This window comes from Lampetra fluviatilis, chromosome 23 (genome assembly GCF_964198595.1).
Source record: "Lampetra fluviatilis chromosome 23, kcLamFluv1.1, whole genome shotgun sequence".
In the NCBI taxonomy this organism is placed as follows: domain Eukaryota; kingdom Metazoa; phylum Chordata; class Hyperoartia; order Petromyzontiformes; family Petromyzontidae; genus Lampetra; species Lampetra fluviatilis.
The window spans coordinates 4,219,500-4,242,455 of NC_136297.1; the positions used below are offsets into that span (position 1 = coordinate 4,219,500).

Here is a 22,956-nt window from a genome sequence, read left to right on the forward strand (position 1 = left end):
GTTTTGGTGGTTGTTGTGGTGGTTGTGGTTGTGGTGGTTGTGGTGGTGGGTGGTGGTGGTTGTGGTGGTGGTTGTGGTTGTGGCGCAGTCTCTGCATGCCGAGGTTGACTCCCGGCCCGGGGTGAGGGAATCATTGAGTTCATCCGAGTCCCCGGGGCCGTGAACCCCCAGAAGGGTACCACAGAACACCACGCCCGGCCGCCTTTGTCTCCCCGGGTGGCGATGTTTACGACACACCGCACGCCCAGGTACTCATTTGAGGCTGAGTCGACCTAGGGGAGGCCCAGGACCCGCTCAGATAATCGCTGTCACTGGTGGTGGCCTATGAAGACACCTACACACACACACCTACACACACACACACTTACACACACCTACACACACACACTTTAACACACCTACACACACACTTTAACACACCTACACACACACTTTAACACACCTACACACACACTTTAACACACCTACACACACACTTTAACACACCTACACACACACACTTTAACACACCTACACACACACACTTTAACACACCTACACACACACTTTAACACACCTACACACACACTTTAACACACCTACGCACACACACACTTTAACACACCTACACACACACTTTAACACACCTACACACACACACTTTAACACACCTACACACACACACACACCTACACACACACACACCTACACACGTGAGTGGGGAGCGGTGGCACAGTGGTTAGCGCACTGCGCTACAAACCCGACGACCCCAGTTCGATGCCAGCTCACGGCCAATAACAGTGACGGATATCTGAAACCGATGCGGGTCTCCCCTAGGTCGACTCCGTTATAAATGAGTACCTGTTGCGGTGTGTCTTCACATCGCCATCAGGGATGGCGAAGGCGGTCGGGCGAGGTGCTGACCCCCCCCCCCTCGTGTGCCGCTCTGTTCCTTCTGTGAGTGTGAAGGTGTGTGTGTAGGTGTGTGTGTGTAGGTGTGTGTGTGTAGGTGTGTGTGTGTAGGTGTGTGTGTAGGTGTGTGTGTAGGTGTGTGTGTGTAGGTGTGTGTGTAGGTGTGTGTGTGTAGGTGTGTGTGTAGGTGTGTAGGTGAGTGTGTAGGTGTATGTGTGAGTTTAAGCGATGCGAGACAGAGTACGTGTCCCTTGAACAAAGTGATAGAGGGAGTGAGTGAACGAGGGAGTGAGTGAACGAGGGAGTGAGTGAACGAGGGAGTGAGTGAACGAGGGAGTGAGTGAGTGAACGAGGTGAACGAGGGAGTGAGTGAGTGAGTGAACGAGGGAGTGAGTGAGTGAGTGAACGAGGGAGTGAGTGAGTGAACGAGGGAGTGAGTGAGTGAACGAGGGAGTGAGTGAGTGAGTGAACGAGGGAGTGAGTGAGTGAGTGAACGAGGGAGTGAACGAGGGAGTGAGTGAACGAATGAACGAGTGAACGAGTGAGGGTGTGAGTGAGTGAGTTAACGAGGGAGTGAGTGAGTGACGCTTCACGAATTTGCGTGTCATCCTTGCGCAGGGGCCATGCTACTCTTCTCTGTATTGTTCCAATTTTAGTAGATGTACTGCCGGAGCAAGTGAGAGAGGGAGGGAGTGAGTAAGAGAGTGAAAGAGTGAGTGAGTGGCTGGGACAGTGAGTGAGTGAGTGAGCGAGTGAGTGGGTGGGATAATGAGTGGCTGGGATAATGAGTGAACGAGTGAACGAACGGGTGAACGAACGGGTGAACGAACGGGTGAACGAACGGGTGAACGAACGGGTGAACGAACGGGTGAACGAACGGGTGAACGAACGGGTGAACGAACGGGTGAACGAACGGGTGAACGAACGGGTGAACGAACGGGTGAGATGATGGAAGAATGGAGGAAGCGAGCGGGTGCGTGGGTTCCGTTCCTGTGAGTCTCTGCCGCCCTCTGCCGTTCACATGGTCACCGTCAGCCACGTGATTAATCCACCGTCAGCCACGTGATTAATCCACCGTCAGCCACGTGATCAATCCACCGCAAACGCGTTGGCAATAACAATCCACCCGCTCGCTCCCCGCAAGTGCTGTTAGCGAGCACCTATGAAGGCCGGAACGGCACACGAGGGGGTGGGGTGGCCAGCACCACGCCCGACCGCCTTTGTCTCCCCAGTGGCGATGTTTACACATTGCACCAGGCACTCATTTGAGGCTGAGTCGACCTAGGGGAGGCCCAGGACCGGTTCAGATAATCGTCACCGGTTGTTGGCCGTGAGCGGGAATCGAACTCGGGTCGGCGGGTTCATAGCGCAGCGCGCTAACCTCTACACCACCGCTCCCCACAAACACACAAACACACACAGACACAAAGGCAAAGATCCCCCGTATAGCCTTAACAGACTCTAGCGGCAAGTGCTGTTAGCGAGCACCTATGAAGGCCAGAACGGTACACACACAGACACACACACAGACACACATACAGACACACATACAGACACACACACAGACACACACACAGACACACACATACAGACACACACACACAGACACACACCCACAGACACACACATACAGACACACACACAGACACACACAGCCACACACACAGACACACACACAGCCACACACACAGACACACACAGACACACACACAGCACACACACAGCCACACACACAGACACACACACACAGACACACATACAGACACACACACACAGCCACACACACAGACACACACAGCCACACACACAGACACACACAGACACACACACAGCCACACACACAGCCACACACACAGACACACACACAGCCACACACACAGCCACACACACAGACACACATACAGACACACACACACAGCCACACACACAGACACACACATACAGACACACACACACAGACACACAGACACACACATACAGACACACATACAGCCACACACACAGACACACACACAGACACACACACAGACACACACAGCCACACACACATACAGACACACACACACACAGACACACACAGACACACACACACAGCCGATGTCATCGCTCCATCTCTCTGTGGTGGACGCCCCCGTACCCTCCCCCCCTCTCTCTCGTGCGCGCGTGTTAATTCTTCCGATCCAATAAATGACACAAATCTGGTCGCATACACCGACCCGATAATAAGACGTAACCAGCGGGTGAGAGGGGTGGGTGGGGGGTGTGGTGAAGTGCGGTCATCGATATGAATCGATGCATCATTGATCTTAGACCGGCCCCCACCCCTCCCCACCTTCCGATCAGTGAGCAGCAGATACGTGTTGAGTTAAAATGACACTTTATTTGATACTTTACCGGGCTAAGGCCCCCACTGACCGAGGCACGCAGCTCTAGTTGTTTTCCCACGTGATGAGTGGACATTTGTATAGAAGGCAAATACTCTAAGGGGCCGTCCATAAATGACGTCACGCAATTTTGGACGATGTATGATTTGAAGGTTTGAAGTTTTCGTGACCGCAAGGATTCCACTTATCTGTGAGAGCTTTACCAACAGGCAACGGGACAATAAATCACAGCTAATCGAATCGCGAACCTTCCTTTATTTATTTTTTTATGTTTTATCTCTTATTTTTATTTTCTTCACCTACGTGACTTTACCGAGAGAACCAAGAGTCACGAAAACTTCAAATATTAAATTAACAGCCACGTAATCTCGGGACACGGATGTGGACAGTCTGCTGAACTTCGTTGGCACCGTACGTAACCAACCGTGGCTCATCGGAGGTGCAGGGTGGGGGGGTCAACAAACTGATGTCTTGATAATTGTTTTTTTACCCTTCTATCTGGCAACAAAACTGACACCTTTTTTACGAGGAGTCATGTTTGCATAGACCGCAATACCTGCAGTCATAATGCAAACAAAAAACACAACTCTGATAATGTATACACTGTCCTTGAAGTTGATTGGTCCACACCCGAGACAGCTTCCTTAGAGCCTAGTCTCACATGGTGTTGGACCAGATGACGCCAAAAGGCGCACAACTCAAAGACAATGCACCATCAGAGTATGAGAGCTCGGGGCAAGCATTTACACCATTGGAACCTCATTTGCCAGTAGCAAAATATGACAAAACTGACACCTAAAAAAAGGTGTCAGTTTTGTTGCCAGGAAAAAGGGTAAAAAACCAATGATCATATGTTGCTACTGGCAAAAGGAGGTTCCAATGGTGAAGTCTTCATTTGAAGCTTTCGTGACTGCAGGAATCCACACTCTGTGGTAGAAAATAAAATACATCACGACGTTTCGATCGCAACACAAGCGGTCGTCCTCAGACGGAAAAAAAAACTAAAATCCAGAAATGCTGGATTATGTTATTTTATACTTACGTGACTTTACCGAAGGAGTACACAAAAAGCATTTCTAAATAAACGAGTTGGCAACGCAAATTGACAAGTGAATGGCCGAGCAGCTCAGTGCGCAACCACTGCGCCACCGCTCCCCTCGTAGGAGCCACACTCGGAACATCGCCCGCTCCCTGCCCCCAACCGAAAATCGTTGATTACTAAAATCCTTAATTAATATCGATCCGGGTTATCCCCTCAGAGGGAATCCATTACAACCCGCCCCCACCGCCACCACCACCCAACCCACCCACCCCTCTCCTCTCCAAGCTCGTTCACTAATTAGCGTCGGCTGATGGAGAGAGAGGGGGGTGGTGGTGGTGGTGGTGGGGGCTGCCGTGATTAATGACTCGGCTAATTAGCTCGTTACCGTGGCACGCGCCCTCGCGTCAATGAGCGGGGCGTTAATTAGTGACACCTCAAGCGAGGGAAGTGAGCAACTCACTCTCTCTCTCTCCCTCTCTTCATTTGATTGCGACAACCTCGATGGGTGCTGTTTGTCTCTGGCCGTTTGGCGCCTCGGGGTCTTCGGGCTGGGCAACTGCCGTGGCTAGGAGATGTTGACTACCTCGCCTGGTCTACAGGAGGTCGTGGGTTCGATCCCGACCCTGAGGCCTGCTGCTGTATGTTTGGAGTTTGCGTGTCTCTCTCTCTCTCATCATCACGGTGGCTAGGAGATGTTAACTCCATCGCCTGGTCTACAGGAGGTCGTGGGTTCGATCCAGATCCTGACGCCTGCTGCTGTATATTTGGAGTTTGCGTGTCTCTCTCTCTCTCATCATCACGGTGGCTAGGAGATGTTAACTACCTCGCCTGGTCTACAGGAGGTCGTGGGTTCGATCCCGACCCTGAGGCCTGCTGCTGTATGTTTGGAGTTTGCGTGTCTCTCTCTCTCTCATCATCACGGTGGCTAGGAGATGTTAACTCCATCGCCTGGTCTACAGGAGGTCGTGGGTTCGATCCAGATCCTGACGCCTGCTGCTGTATATTTGGAGTTTGCGTGTCTCTCTCTCTCTCATCATCACGGTGGCTAGGAGATGTTGACTACCTCGCCTGGTCTACAGGAGGTCGTGGGTTCGATCCAGATCCTGACGCCTGCTGCTGTATATTTGGAGTTTGCGTGTCTCTCTCTCTCTCTCATCATCATCACGGTGGCTAGGAGATGTTGACTACCTCGCCTGGTCTACAGGAGGTCGTGTGTTCGATCCCGACCCTGACGCCTGCTGCTGTATATTTGGAGTTTGCGTGTCTCTCTCTCATCATCATCACGGTGGCTAGGAGATGTTGACTACCTCGCCTGGTCTACAGAAGGTCGTGGGTTCGATCCCGACCCTGACGCCTGCTGCTGCTGTATATTTGGAGTTTGTGTGTCTCTCTCTCTCTCACCCCGTGGTCACGTGGACTTTCTTGGGGTCCTCCAGTTAGAGAGCATTTGGGCTGCAATGAATTTCCACGTGATGATGATGACGATGATCGGCCCACTTCGGTGAGCGATCGTTTATTAGAGCCGGGTCGCGTCTGAAAAAAAGAGCTACACAGTTCAGTGGGCCTTACCTGGTAACACATCCCTCCTGCGGAGGGAGCTGGTAGGAACACGTTGGGTTGCTCGGTCAATGGCCAGGGTCAACGGCGGCGTGGTGTATTCCGCAAATATGCCCGACTGTGAGGGCGGGCACAAGCCGGCGTGAGTAGGTTAAACGTTGAGTTTTATAAGGGCACCACGGGGTGACCAGCCCCTCCCCTCCCAGCCCCTCCCTCCCTCCCCACCCAGCCCCTCCCCACCCTCCCCTCCCTGCACGACGGACGGACACAATAATCCCCTGTGGGCTAGTGTAACCAGGAGGTTCCTACCAGTATAACCTAGTCCATCCCTTGGTGGGGGGGGGCATGGGTGGGCTGCATTCCGATGCACGACAGACAAATAATCCCTGGTGGGCAGTGTGGAACCTGTTGTTCCTACCTTCGTTGAGTTCTATAAGGGCACAACGGGGTGACCAGCCCCTCCTCACCCAGCCCCACCCCTTCCACCCCCCACCCAGCCCCACCCTCCCCACCCAGCCCCTCCCCACCCAGCCCCTCCCCACCCTCTCCATCCAGCCCCTCCCCACCCAGCCCCTCCCCATCCTCCCCACCCAGCCCCTCCCCACCCTCCACACCAAGCCCCTCTTCACCCTCCCCACCCAGCCCCACCCTCCCCACCCAGCCCCTCCCCACCCTCCCCTCCCAGCCCCTCCCCATCCTCCCCTCCCGGCCCCTCCCCACCCTCCCCACCCAGCCCCTCCTCACCCAGCCCCACCCTCCCCACCCAGCCCCTCCCCACCCTCCCCACCCAGCCCTCCCCACCCTCCCCACCCAGCCCCTCCCCACCCTCCCAACCAAGCCCCTCCCCACCCTCCCCTCTCCACCCAGCCCCACCCCTTCCACCCCCCAACCAGCCCCACCCTCCCCACCCAGCCCCTCCCCACACTCCCCTCTCCACCCAGCCCCACCCCTCCCATTTTTGAATGCACGATGGACGGATACAATAATCCCCATGCGGGCTGGTGTAACCAGGAGGTTCCTAGCAGTAAATTGATTTTCTTTATATTTTTAACGAAAGACCCGTCCCCGCCACACCCCACCCCACCTCGCCCACGCCGTCACAAACTTTACTCGCGCGAACCTTGTGGTGGGCGTCGTCACCGGGGGGGGGGGGGGGGCGAGGAATCCATTCGGAAATCTGGCGCCGAGGTGCGAGCCCCGACGCGTTTATTCGAGAACGCAACCCGCGTAAGTGGATGTCACAGAGCTACATCTGAGGTCCATTCTTTAAGTGACACTCACGCCGGCTTGTGCCCGCCCTCACAGTCGGGCATATTTGCGGAATACACCACGCCGCCGTTGACCCTGCAGGCCATTGACCGAGCAACCCAACGTTCCTACCAGCTCCCTCCGCAGGAATGTGTTATATACAACACTAGCAGGTGTACCTGTTCTTCGCACTGAAATTAATAGTTTAGTCCGAGTGTACATAGATTACCCCCCCCACCCACCAGCCGCGCATTTGTGCGGGATACACGGCCTACGCGGAGGGTGGTGGGGGGGGGGTGCGTGACGTCAGTAGGCACACTGCGTGACGTCATCAGACACACTGCGTGACGTCAGCAGGCACACTGCGTGACGTCATCAGGCACACTGCGTGACGCTGCCGCATGCGGGTGACATCACAGATCTGACGTCACCACTCACTTGCCGTGCAAAATGTATCCATTATTGCACCCCCCCCCCCCCCCCAAATACAAAAGTCTATTTTTATACTTTTTCCTTTATGTGAAGTCTGGAAGTTACCCACATGCCAAATTTAAAGTTTGTTGCATGTTGGGAAGTACGCTAAACATTTCGAACAGACACACTTACAAATTTCCCTTTTTGTATATATGTAGGACTCGTACAAGGGTTGTCTTTCTCGCCTCTTTATTTTCCTCTTCAGAGTCCACCTTCGTCTCGGCGCGGCCTCGCTCCGCTCCGCGTCTCTCCGTGCCCTCGACCTCACTGTCGCCACGCCTGTCGCCTCTACGGTTTCTCCTACACTGCATCCTTCCGATGCATGGCTACCCTGGTCGCTCACTGCGTTCTCGCTACCACCGTCTCTCCGCGCTTCACTCTACCGTCACTTGCTCTGCGACTCTCCGGGCACCGTTACTGCAGCTCCATCCACGACGCCGACTCGTACAGGACTCCCTTCTCTCCGTTGCGCTCTGGCTTATATCCCCACACCAATTAATCTCCCTAATTAACTCTACCCCCCCCCCCCCCGCTTATCGCTCGCCCCCTTGCCCCCCCCCCCCCCCCCGTGTCACGTGGCCTTGTTTTCGCCGCCGGAGCGACGCCAGCTAATGCCCAATTACCTTTCCAGCCAATCACTGGCCTGTGTCCTCCTCCCGGCTACCCTGACACCTGTTCCAACCCTTAACGACCCACTTCGCCTAAAGTCACAACAACAACCATTACCTCACATCACCCCACTGTACTGTGCTTGCTTGCATAGCAACAGAGGCGGGAGATGCGTGGCGCGCTATACTCAAGCCCTACATATATATAGAAAATAGATAGATATAGATCAGGGGTCTGCAACCTTTAAGACATAAAGAGCCACTTGGACCCGTTTCCGAAGGAAAAAATAAACTGGGAGCCGCAAAACCATTGCAACATTTAAAACAAATATAACACTGCATATATTGTTTCTTACCTTATTGCTATATACAGGATCGTGCAGTCAGCTGTCAATCTGAATAAAAAAAGGACTTTTCACTTAACAATGTAAAATATATTTTTGCAAATTAATAGCTAAATTACCTGGTTAATGGGATTTTTGCTCCTGAACCTCAGTGCACAGTGTCTGCACATCAGGGCTGTAAGACGTCACCTTCATTTTCACACAGGCTTGCAAGCTGTCATCTGTGAGGCGTGATCGATGTTTGTTTTTAATATAGTTCATGTTGGAGAAGACCTGCTCACATACATATGTGGAGCCGAAGATCGACAGGACTCCAAATGCATACTTTTTCATGTTTATATAAGTGTTGGGGATGGCATTCCATGTTTCGAATACAAGTTTGTCCTGTTTGGGAAGGTTTTCAATATCACTCCATTTATGATTCTGAGCCAGAATGGCCTTCTGACGGGCAACATCCTCAAGAGTAGCGGTCAAGCATTTGAACTTGGACACCCATATATCTTTGTCGGCTATATCGGCCAGTTCCATCTCAAGATCAGGTTGACTTACACCTGCAAATGCAGTCATATTCAATAGGGATGGATCGATCACCAGGGGAGTGACAGGGAAGGATAATGTCGTTTTTTCCTCTCTGAACTCACAGAATCGTTTCCCAAACGAACTTTGCATTGTGGTGATTGCAGACTTGAAATATTCCAAATTTATCGTATCATGACTTTGTTTGAACTCTCTCAAAGAGGGAAAGTGAGACAGTGTACCTCTCTGTAAATCTTTGACAAACACTGTCAACTTGCGCTCGAATGCCAAAACCTCCTCCAGCATGTGCAGGGCTGTGCCTCCTTTCCCCTGAAGGGTTGTATTTAGCGTGTTTAGATGTGCTGTCATGTCTACCATAAAATGTAATTTTTCCAGCCACTCTGGCTGTTCCAGCTCAGCAAAGGTGAGCTCTTTGCTGCCCAGGAAGCTTTTTACTTCTTCCAAACATGTGACAAAGCAACGGCAACGTTATTGCCTGTCACCGGGCGGGCAGTGTGGAGCGGAGCGGCGACCTGTCAGCAGCGGCAACGCCAGAGCAGGTGTCACAGTGCGCCTCCTCCCCTCGCTAGCATCCGCCCCGGAGCCGCGGTCAAGGTTCAAAAGAGCCGCATGCGGCTCCGGAGCCGCAGGTTGCCGACCCCTGATATAGATGATTGAACAGCAAGGACACAGAGTCACTCCCGTTTGGGAAAGGTGGCAGGCCACAGTTGTATTGTCTCATCGACGCCACACACACCACACACACAAACAACAACATCAGACGCACGCTGGTGATGGTTGTGGCTGCGGGTCAAACACCAGAATCTTGCCCATACCCAACGAGCATCACCGCCCCCCCCCACACACACAACACACTCCCCGTATCCCAACCCCGCCCGCACGCCCGTCTCTCCCCCGTCCTCTAACCCCAACCCGGGCCAGGGAGCGCTGCGTCCAGGCACGTGGAGCCGAAACGTCGGCAAGGAAACGCAGCCCACTGAGCAGAGGTCGCAAACGGGTTTTGATTCCGTACCCGTACCCGGCCGCACCAGGGTCGCAATCAGGTACCCGTACCCTACCCGATACCCGGCTACCCGTACCCGGCCGGGTATCGGGTAGGGTACGGGTATCGGGTACCCGTACCCTACCCGTACCCTACTCGGCCGGGTACGGGTACGGTACGGGTACCTGATTGCGACCTCTGGGATGAAGCCACGTTGCAGGCGCGGGTGGGTTGATTCTAGGAACTTGAATTGAGAGAAGAGACAAGACGTTGGGAAATGAGTGACAAACGGTGACTCACCAGTGACTCACGGTCTACCCGTACCCGTACCCGGCCGCACAAGGGTCGCGAACGGGTACCCGGCCGGGTACGGGTAGCCGGGTACCCGGTTGCGACCTCTGCCACGGAGAGACCCCGCGCGCTGTTGGCAGCAGCCCAGGTAAATAGTCGCCCTGTTGACCCCACCCCCGCACCTCCGATGAGCAACACTGGCTACGTACGGTGGTAACGAAGTTCAACATTCGCACAAACCGTCTCCCTTTCCTCCCAGGCCCTCGTATTAAAATCGTGCTCTCATCAATTAAAAAGTCAACGTGGCTGGTCACGCGGCGTGTCGGACCCGTTGCTCCTCCCCCCCCTCCCCCTCGTGCTCGGCAAGCCGCGATTTGAAAAGAAATAATTCATCGAAAAAGGGAAGAAAATAATTAGGGGTGCGCATCTCACGATCCGGATGGCTGGCTACGTTGGCCCGCGTGGTGTTCGATGTTGGGGGGGAGGAGCGGTGGCGCTGCGGTTAGCGCACCCCAATCCCCCGCTTCACCGACACCAGCAGCGCTTGACGAGTATCTAAACAGCGGTCACCGGCACTCCCGCCCGATGGTGTGTGTGTCCATCGCCGCGAGGGAGACAAAGGCGGCCGGGCGTGGCGGCGCGAGCCTCACCATCCCGCCGTGTGCCACGCCAGACCTCGCAGGAGGCGCTATTCGCTAACAGCACTTTGCTCCAAGTCTATCGAAGGCTCTACGGGGTGGGGGGGGGTGGGCAAGAGGAGGATCGTGATCTCTGTGTACCAGTAAAGTACATGTGCGCGCACGCGATCCTGCCCGGACACAAACACCGGGCGTCTTGCGATCACTCTGGTAGGGGCATCTTACGATCCAGATGGCGCGGGGGGGGGGGGGTTCGGTGGTGGCCACTGTAAACCACCCACCGCCAGCTATAAAGGCGCAGCCCTGCAATCGCTTGCACAGGCCACTGCTGGCAGAACGGATCTCCACTGAGGGAGGGACAATTATTCGTTAGTTATTGACCAAATGACATCGAATTATTTTTGCATTATTAATGAAGGGGGGGGGCACAAGATGTGCTCCCCCTGGGGTCGTGGTCGCCATTATTAACCACGTCCCCACCTCGTGACCTCATCCTCCCTGGCTCAGGTGAGTGGAGGTGAGTGGAGGAGAGTGGAGGAGAGTGGAGGAGAGTGGAGGTGAGTGGAGGTGAGTGGAGGTGAGTGGAGGAGAGTACGAATTCATCACGATCCTGAAGAGGGCGGTGGGTGGGTGGGCGGGTGGTGGGGGGGTCGTGAGTTTTGATTTTCACGACCGCGAGGGGGGGGGGGGGTCATCACACACTGCGAGCGCCCGCAACATACGGGGGGGGGCATGGAAACATAATCGAGTCGGACAGATGCACCACTGCACTCGAAACGTGACCGGCGATCCATCGATAACCGATTGCAAGTCGTCGATTACCCATTTGTTGTCACAGGCCCGGAGGCGAGTTCAACGGAATTGAGTCGAGGGCGAGGATGTGGCGAGTGGCTTGCGGGGATGACGAGCAGAGCACCTCGCGAAGTTGTCACGACGATGAGTCCGTGCCCGACTCATCGGCACGCCCGGCCACAAGAACAATCGCACGGGGGACTTGCAGTCGAACGTACACGCGGCACACACACACGCACGCACATGGCCTCAAGCGGTCACGCACACACGCAGGCACTCTCGCACACACGCAGGCACTCGCACACACACGCAGCTAACACACACACAGCCAACCCCTTTTCCTTGTGGCTCACACACATGCGCGCACACTAACACGCACGTGCGCACACCAACACGCACGCGCGCACGCACACTAACACACACGCGCGCGCGCACACAATGACAAACTCAGAGTAGCATCTACACAGGACAAAGCAAACGCAGGCACGGGCCGACTGGACGGCCAGGTGAGTGCGTGTTTCCGTGTGCATGTAAGTGAACGTGTGTGTGTGTGTGTGCGTGAGCGAATGTGCGGGTGTGCACAAGGGTTTTTGGTGAGCGTGCAAGCGAGTGAGCGCGCGTGTGGCGTGCGCGCGTTTATGCGGAGGTACACACGCACGCACGCACGCCACACGCACGGACGCACGCACGGACAAACTGACAGACACGTGGGTAGAGAGGCAGCCGGGCGGACGGCGTTGATGTCGCGGACGGTGGGCAGCGAGCGTGCGGTGGCGGCGGCGGCAACGGTGGGGGGGGGGGGGGGCAATGCCTCCCCCCCCCCCACCCCACCCCTGGCAACCCGTGGCACCACGACGGCGGTCGTCACGGCGACGGTCCCATCAGTCCCCTTCACTGAGACTTCTGCTTCTTGGCGAGGGCGCGCGGAGACGCGTCGCTCTCACTCTTGGCCGCTCCGTTCACGTGCGACGCTGCGACACGCGGACACACGGACACGCGAACACGCGGACACGTGGACACGCGGACACACGGCGGGGGACAGAGCAACGGGCGGGTTTCAATCACCGATCGTGTCAACCACGGCACCTATCCGCAGAGGAGTCCACCCACTCAGCGGATGATGGCAGAGCCGTGCCAATCGGCATCAATCGAACTCCGCCCACTGCTGCAGAGACATTGCAACTACTGCACTGTAGAGGCAACGACGTAGATTTCAGGAACATGTCCGTCCGGTTTAAGCCGCGGTGCGCAGCTGGCAACGAACATTTCCGCGAGAAACGAATGCAGAACCGATTTTAGATCCTTCAATTCGGGGCTCAACGGGGGGGGGGGGGCCAAATCCGCGAGCGATTAGTTCACGTCGAAATCCCGGGGCCCGCGCGGTTCGTCCGCAAGTCGGAGAACAAAAAACCGCACGCGGACAAACCGGGCAGCCGTCTGCACGCCGCCTCCTCTCAGGGCGCACGCCTTCCGAGCCTCGTCAGTAGAGGGCGACCAACGCCACGTACCGCCCCACCGCGTGCCCACCGACGGCCCCCCGCGGGCCCCCCACCGCGGGCCCCCCGTCTCACCGGCGTCTTTGCGGCTCTTGCCCGAGCGCAGCGGGGGGCCCCCGCCGGCCTTGCGGGCGCCGGCGGCGGCGGCCTGGGCGGCGTGCCGGGACTCGCGCCACCGCCGCAGCTGGAAGTTGAGGAACCGCCACATCATCCACACCTGGGTGAGGCACACGGCGGCCAGCGTGCTCATCCTGCACACGCACACACAGAGACACACACGCAGAGACACGCACACACAGAGAGACACACACGCAGAGACAGCCACATCATCCACACCTGGGTGAGGCACACGGCGGCCAGCGTGCTCATCCTGCACGCACAGACACACGCGCACACAGAGACACAGAGACACACACACAGAGACACGTGCACACAGAGACACACGCACTCATACATAGAGACACACTCATACATAGAGACACACTCATACATAGAGACACACTCATACATAGAGACACACTCATACATAGAGACACACACGGTCACACACACACACACAACAACAACAACTGTCATTCGCCACTAAGTGGCGGTGACGTCACACACACGGTCACACATAGACACACACTCATACATAGAGACACACACATACATAGAGACAAACACACGGTCACACACACATACAGACTCATACATAGAGACACCAACGGTCACACACACATACATAGAGACACACATACACACACACTCACACAGAGACACACACACGGTCACACACACACTCATGCACAAACACAGTCACACAGAGAAATTGTCATCATCGTTATCATCTGTGCGCATGTGCGTGCTCCATATGATGTGTGTGTTCCGCGTGCGTGTGTGCCATGTGTGTGTTGCATGTGTATTGCATGCGACGCGTGTATTGCATGTGAAAGGTGTGTGTGCGTGTCCCACGTGTGTGCGCCACGCGTGCCACATGTGATGCGCGTGCGTGCGTGTTCCGCGCGTGTGTGTGCGTGTCCCACGTGTGTGTGCGTGCGTGTGCGTGTCCCACGCGTGTGTGTGCGTGTGTGTGTGTGTGCGTGCATGCGCGTGCGTGCTCACGTGTATGCGTGCGTGTGTGTGCGCGTGCGTGTCCCACGTGTGTGCGTGTGTGTGTGTGCGTGCGTGTCCCACGCGTGTGTGTGTGTGTGTGCGCGCGTGCTGCGTGTTCGTGCCCCACGTGTGTGTGTGTGCGCGTGTGTGCGTGTGTGCCCCACGTGTGTGTGCGTGTGTGCGTGTGTGCGTGTGCGTGCGTGCTGCGTGCGTGCTGCGTGTGCGTGCGTGCTCACGCCGCGTACCGCACGGTGACCGTGTTGAAGTTGCCGGTCGCCAGGTCGAGCCCCTGGGGGAGCGAGCGCGCGAGTCCGAACCACACGGTGAGCACGGTGAGGGTGAGCGTGGCGAGGCGCGCCACCACGAACAGCACGGCCCACACCGTGAACCTGCCACGGGGGGGGGGGAGTGGTGACACAGAGGGCAATACAGCCATGAGGACACATGGAAACACGGGGAGGCATGGGGGGACATGGGGCATGCGTGTATTGCATGTTTTGTGCACGTGTGTGAGTGAGCGTGTGTGTGAGTGAGCGTGTGTGTGAGTGAGCGAGTGTGTGTGCTGTGTGAGTGTATGAGTGAGTGTGTGTGTGCGTGCGTGCGCGACTGTGTGCGCGTGCTCACAGTCTGCGCACGCGCTCCGTGTAGAAGGAGAGGATGCGCGCCGTGTGGAACACGAGCTCCACCGCGTAGTGCAGCAGCAGCAGCACCAGCCCCAGCCGCCATAGCCTGAGAGCCACACGGCCACCACACAACGTGACACACCACACGCACAGCGCACCACTCAACATGGCACACACACAGCGCACCACACGCACAGCGCACCACTCAACATGGCACACACACACACAGCGCACCACACAACATGGCACACACACAGCGCACCACACAACATGGCACACACACAGCGCACCACACAACATGGCACACACACAGCGCACCACTCAACATGGCACACACACAGCGCACCACACACACAGCGCACCACTCAACATGGCACACACACAGCGCACCACACGCACAGCGCACCACTCAACATGGCTCACACACAGCGCACCACACACACAGCGCACCACTCAACATGGCTCACACACAGCGCACCACACACACAGCGCACCACACGCACAGCGCACCACTCAACATGGCTCACACACAGCGCACCACTCAACATGGCTCACACACAGCGCACCACACGCACAGCGCACCACTCAACATGGCACACACACAGCGCACCACACGCACAGCGCACCACTCAACATGGCACACACACACACAGCGCACCACTCAACATGGCACACACACAGCGCACCACACGCACAGCGCACCACTCAACATGGCACACACACACACAGCGCACCACTCAACATGGCACACACACAGCGCACCACACGCACAGCGCACCACTCAACATGGCACACACACACACAGCGCACCACACAACATGGCACACACACAGCGCACCACACAACATGGCACACACACAGCGCACCACACAACATGGCACACACACAGCGCACCACACACACAGCGCACCACTCAACATGACACACACACAGCGCACCACTCAACATGGCTCACACACAGCGCACCACACACACAGCGCACCACTCAACATGGCTCACACACAGCGCACCACTCAACATGGCACACACACAGCGCACCACACACACAGCGCACCACTCAACATGGCACACGCACAGCGCACCACTCAACATGGCACACACACAGCGCACCACACACACAGCGCACCACTCAACATGGCACACACACAGCGCACCACTCAACATGGCTCACACACAGCGCACCACTCAACATGGCTCACACACAGCGCACCACACACACAGCGCACCACTCAACATGGCACACACACAGCGCACCACTCAACATGGCTCACACACAGCGCACCACTCAACATGGCTCACACACAGCGCACCACTCAACATGGCTCACACACAGCGCACCACTCAACATGACACACACACAGCGCACCACTCAACATGGCACACACACAGCGCACCACACACACAGCGCACCACTCAACATGACACACACACAGCGCACCACTCAACATGGCACACACACAGTGCACCACACACACAGCGCACCACTCAACATGACACACACACAGCGCACCACTCAACATGACACACACACAGCGCACCACACACACAGCGCACCACACGCACAGCGCACCACTCAACATGGCACACGCACAGCGCACCACTCAACATGGCTCACACACAGCGCACCACTCAACATGGCTCACACACAGCGCACCACTCAACATGACACACACACAGCGCACCACTCAACATGGCACACACACAGCGCACCACACACACAGCGCACCACTCAACATGACACACACACAGCGCACCACTCAACATGGCACACACACAGTGCACCACACACACAGCGCACCACTCAACATGACACACACACAGCGCACCACTCAACATGACACACACACAGCGCACCACACACACAGCGCACCACTCAACATGACACACACACAGCGCACCACTCAACATGGCACACACACAGTGCACCACACGCACAGCGCACCACTCAACATGACACACACACAGCGCACCACTCAACATGGCACACACACAGTGCACCACACACACAGCGCACCACTCAACATGACACACACACAGCGCACCACTCAACATGACACACACACAGCGCACCACACACACAGCGCACCACTCAACATGGCTCACACACAGCGCACCACTCAACATGGCACACACACAGTGCACCACACACACAGCGCACCACTCAACATGACACACACACAGCGCACCACACACACAGCGCACCACACACACAGCGCACCACTCAACATGACACACACACAGCGCACCACACACACAGCGCACCACACACACAGCGCACCACTCAACATGACACACACACAGCTCACCACTCAACATGGCACACACACAGCGCACCACACACACAGCGCACCACTCAACATGACACACACACAGCGCACCACACACACAGCGCACCACACACACAGCGCACCACTCACACAGCGCACCACTCAACATGACACACACACAGCGCACCACACACACAGCGCACCACTCAACATGGCACACACACAGCGCACCACACACACAGCTCACCACTCAGCATGACACACGCACAGCGCACCACTCAACATGACACACACACAGCGCACCACACACACAGCGCACCACTCAACATGACACACACACAGCGCACCACACGCACAGCGCACCACTCAACATGACACACACACAGCGCACCACACGCACAGCGCACCACTCAACATGACACACGCACAGCGCACCACTCAACATGACACACACACAGCGCACCACACGCACAGCGCACCACTCAACATGACACACGCACAGCGCACCACACGCACAGCGCACCACTCAACATGGCACACACACAGCGCACCACACGCACAGCGCACCACTCAACATGACACACGCACAGCGCACCACACACACAGCTCACCACTCAACATGGCACACACACAGCGCACCACACACACAGCGCACCACTCAACATGGCACACACACAGCGCACCACTCAACATGGCACACACACAGCGCACCACACGCACAGCTCACCACTCAACATGGCACACACACAGCGCACCACTCAACATGACACACACACAGCGCACCACACACACAGCTCACCACTCAACATGGCACACACACAGCGCACCACTCAACATGACACACACACAGCGCACCACACGCACAGCGCACCACTCAACATGACACACACACAGCGCACCACACGCACAGCGCACCACTCAACATGGCACACACACAGCGCACCACACGCACAGCGCACCACTCAACATGACACACACACAGCGCACCACTCAACATGGCACACACACAGCGCACCACACGCACAGCGCACCACTCAACATGACACACACACAGCGCACCACACGCACAGCGCACCACTCAACATGACACACACACAGCGCACCACTCAACATGACACACACACAGCGCACCACACACACAGCGCACCACACACACAGCGCACCACACACACAGCGCACCACTCAACATGACACACACACAGCGCACCACACGCACAGCGCACCACTCAACATGACACACACACAGCGCACCACTCAACATGACACACACACAGCGCACCACACACACAGCGCACCACACGCACAGCGCACCACTCAACATGACACACACACAGCGCACCACACGCACAGCGCACCACTCAACATGACACACGCACAGCGCACCACACACACAGCGCACCACTCAACATGACACACACACAGCGCACCACACGCACAGCGCACCACTCAACATGACACACGCACAGCGCACCACACACACAGCGCACCACTCAACATGGCACACACACAGCGCACCACACACACAGCGCACCACTCAACATGACACACACACAGCGCACCACTCAACATGGCACACACACAGCGCACCACTCACACAGCGCACCACTCACACAGCGCACCACTCAACATGGCACACACACAGCGCACCACACACACAGCGCACCACTCAACATGGCACACACACAGCGCACCACTCACACAGCGCACCACTCACACAGCGCACCACTCAACATGGCACACACACAGCGCACCACACACAGCGCACCACTCAACATGACACACACACAGCGCACCACACGCACAGCGCACCACTCAACATGACACACACACAGCGCACCACACGCACAGCGCACCACTCAACATGACACACGCACAGCGCACCACACACACAGCGCACCACACAACATGACACACACACAGCGCACCACACGCACAGCGCACCACTCAACATGACACACACACAGCGCACCACACGCACAGCGCACCACTCAACATGACACACACACAGCGCACCACACGCACAGCGCACCACTCAACATGGCACACACACAGCGCACCACTCAACATGACACACACACAGCGCACCACACACACAGCGCACCACACGCACAGCGCACCACTCAACATGACACACACACAGCGCACCACACGCACAGCGCACCACTCAACATGACACACACACAGCGCACCACTCAACATGACACACACACAGCGCACCACACGCACAGCGCACCACTCAACATGACACACGCACAGCGCACCACTCAACATGGCACACACACAGCGCACCACACACACAGCGCACCACTCAACATGACACACACACAGCGCACCACTCAGCATGACACACACACAGCGCACCACACGCACAGCACACCACTCAGCATGACACACACACAGCGCACCACTCAGCATGACACACACACAGCGCACCACACGCACAGCACACCACTCAGCATGACACACACACAGCGCACCACACACACAGCGCACCACTCAGCATGACACACACACAGCGCACCACACGCACAGCGCACCACTCAGCATGGCACACACACAGCGCACCACACACACAGCTCACCACTCAACATGGCACACACACAGCGCACCACACACACAGCGCACCACTCAACATGGCTCACACACAGCGCACCACACGCACAGCTCACCACTCAACATGGCACACACACAGCGCACCACACACACAGCGCACCACTCAACATGGCACACACACAGCGCACCACACGCACAGCGCACCACTCAACATGACACACACACAGCGCACCACTCAACATGACACACACACAGCGCACCACACGCACAGCGCACCACTCAACATGACACACACACAGCGCACCACACGCACAGCGCACCACTCAACATGACACACACACAGCGCACCACTCAACATGACACACACACAGCGCACCACACACACAGCGCACCACACGCACAGCGCACCACTCAACATGACACACACACAGCGCACCACTCAACATGGCACACACACAGCGCACCACACACACAGCGCACCACTCAACATGACACACGCACAGCGCACCACTCAACATGACACACGCACAGCGCACCACACACACAGCGCACCACTCAACATGACACACGCACAGCGCACCACTCAACATGGCACACACACAGCGCACCACACACACAGCGCACCACTCAACATGACACACACACAGCGCACCACTCACACAGCGCACCACTCACACAGCGCACCACTCAACATGGCACACACACAGCGCACCACACACACAGCGCACCACTCAACATGGCACACACACAGCGCACCACTCACACAGCGCACCACTCAACATGGCACACACACAGCGCACCACACACACAGCGCACCACTCAACATGACACACACACAGCGCACCACACGCACAGCGCACCACTCAACATGACACACACACAGCGCACCACACGCACAGCGCACCACTCAACATGACACACACACAGCGCACCACTCAACATGACACACACACAGCGCACCACACACACAGCGCACCACACGCACAGCGCACCACTCAACATGACACACACACAGCGCACCACACGCACAGCGCACCACTCAACATGACACACGCACAGCGCACCACACACACAGCGCACCACACACACAGCGCACCACTCAACATGACACACGCACAGCGCACCACACACACAGCTCACCACTCAACATGGCTCACACACAGCGCACCACACACACAGCGCACCACACGCACAGCGCACCACTCAACATGACACACACACAGCGCACCACTCACACAGCGCACCACACACACAGCGCACCACACGCACAGCGCACCACTCAACATGACACACGCACAGCGCACCACTCACACAGCGCACCACTCAACATGACACACACACAGCGCACCACACACACAGCGCACCACTCACACAGCTCACCACTCAACATGACACACGCACAGCGCACCACACACACAGCGCACCACTCACACAGCGCACCACTCAACATGACACACGCACAGCGCACCACACACACAGCGCACCACTCACACAGCGCACCACTCAACATGACACACACACAGCGCACCACACACACAGCGCACCACACGCACAGCGCACCACTCAACATGACACACGCACAGCGCACCACACGCACAGCGCACCACTCAACATGACACACACACAGCGCACCACACGCACAGCGCACCACTCAACATGACACACGCACAGCGCACCACACACACAGCGCACCACTCACACAGCGCACCACTCAACATGACACACACACAGCGCACCACACACACAGCGCACCACACGCACAGCGCACCACTCAACATGACACACACACAGCGCACCACACACACAGCGCACCACACGCACAGCGCACCACTCAACATGACACACACACAGCGCACCACACACACAGCGCACCACACGCACAGCGCACCACTCAACATGACACACGCACAGCGCACCACACACACAGCGCACCACTCAACATGGCACACGCACAGCGCACCACTCACACAGCGCACCACTCAACATGACACACACACAGCGCACCACTCAACATGACACACGCACAGCGCACCACACACACAGCGCACCACTCAACATGACACACACACAGCGCACCACTCAACATGGCACACGCACAGCGCACCACTCACACAGCGCACCACTCAACATGACACACACACAGCGCACCACTCAACATGGCACACACACAGCGCACCACTCACACAGCGCACCACTCAACATGACACACACACAGCGCACCACTCAACATGACACACGCACAGCGCACCACACACACAGCGCACCACACACACAGCGCACCACTCAACATGACACACACACAGCGCACCACTCAACATGGCACACGCACAGCGCACCACTCAACATGGCACACACACAGCGCACCACACACACAGCGCACCACTCAACATGACACACGCACAGCGCACCACTCAACATGGCGCACACACACAGCGCACCACACACACAGCGCACCACTCAACATGACACACACACAGCGCACCACACACACAGCGCACCACTCAGCATGACACACACACAGCGCACCACTCAGCATGACACACACACAGCGCACCACACGCACAGCACACCACTCAGCATGACACACACACAGCGCACCACACACACAGCGCACCACTCAGCATGACACACACACAGCGCACCACACGCACAGCGCACCACTCAGCATGACACACACACAGCGCACCACACGCACAGCGCACCACTCAGCATGACACACACACAGCGCACCACTCAGCATGGCACACACACAGCGCACCACACACACAGCTCACCACTCAACATGGCACACACACAGCGCACCACTCAACATGGCACACACACAGCGCACCACACACACAGCGCACCACTCAACATGGCTCACACACAGCGCACCACACACACAGCTCACCACTCAACATGGCACACACACAGCGCACCACACACACAGCGCACCACTTAACATGACACACACACAGCGCACCACTCACACAGCTCACCACTCAACATGGCACACACACAGCGCACCACACACACAGCTCACCACTCAACATGGCACACACACAGCGCACCACACACACAGCGCACCACTCAGCATGACACACACACAGCGCACCACACGCACAGCGCACCACTCAGCATGACACACACACAGC

The 22,956-nt window shown here is 56.9% G+C and overlaps 1 protein-coding gene and 1 non-coding gene across 5 annotated transcripts in view; both read right to left on the reverse strand.

Moving 5' to 3' along the window:
- Positions 1-22,956, reverse strand: part of LOC144940615 (translocating chain-associated membrane protein 1-like) — a 443,732-nt gene that overhangs the window by 399,038 nt on the left and 21,738 nt on the right. For 3 of the 4 annotated variants that reach the window (XR_013639144.1, XR_013639145.1, XR_013639146.1), the window contains exons 8-11: positions 15,004-15,108; positions 14,625-14,768; positions 13,360-13,535; positions 10,464-12,759 (exon numbers count right to left, since the gene is read on the reverse strand). Coding sequence is in view for 1 of the 4 variants with exons in the window: in XM_078866871.1 (XP_078722997.1) it covers positions 12,680-12,759; positions 13,360-13,535; positions 14,625-14,768; positions 15,004-15,108 (505 nt within the window). In the remaining 3 variants the exon portion in view is untranslated. Of the gene's footprint in view, positions 1-9,968; positions 12,760-13,359; positions 13,536-14,624; positions 14,769-15,003; positions 15,109-22,956 lie in introns of those variants that run through there. The other variant, XM_078866871.1, reaches the window with a different exon arrangement.
- Positions 1,465-1,567, reverse strand: LOC144940959 (U6 spliceosomal RNA). The gene has a single exon (XR_013639173.1). It is a non-coding gene; the product is annotated as a U6 spliceosomal RNA (small nuclear RNA).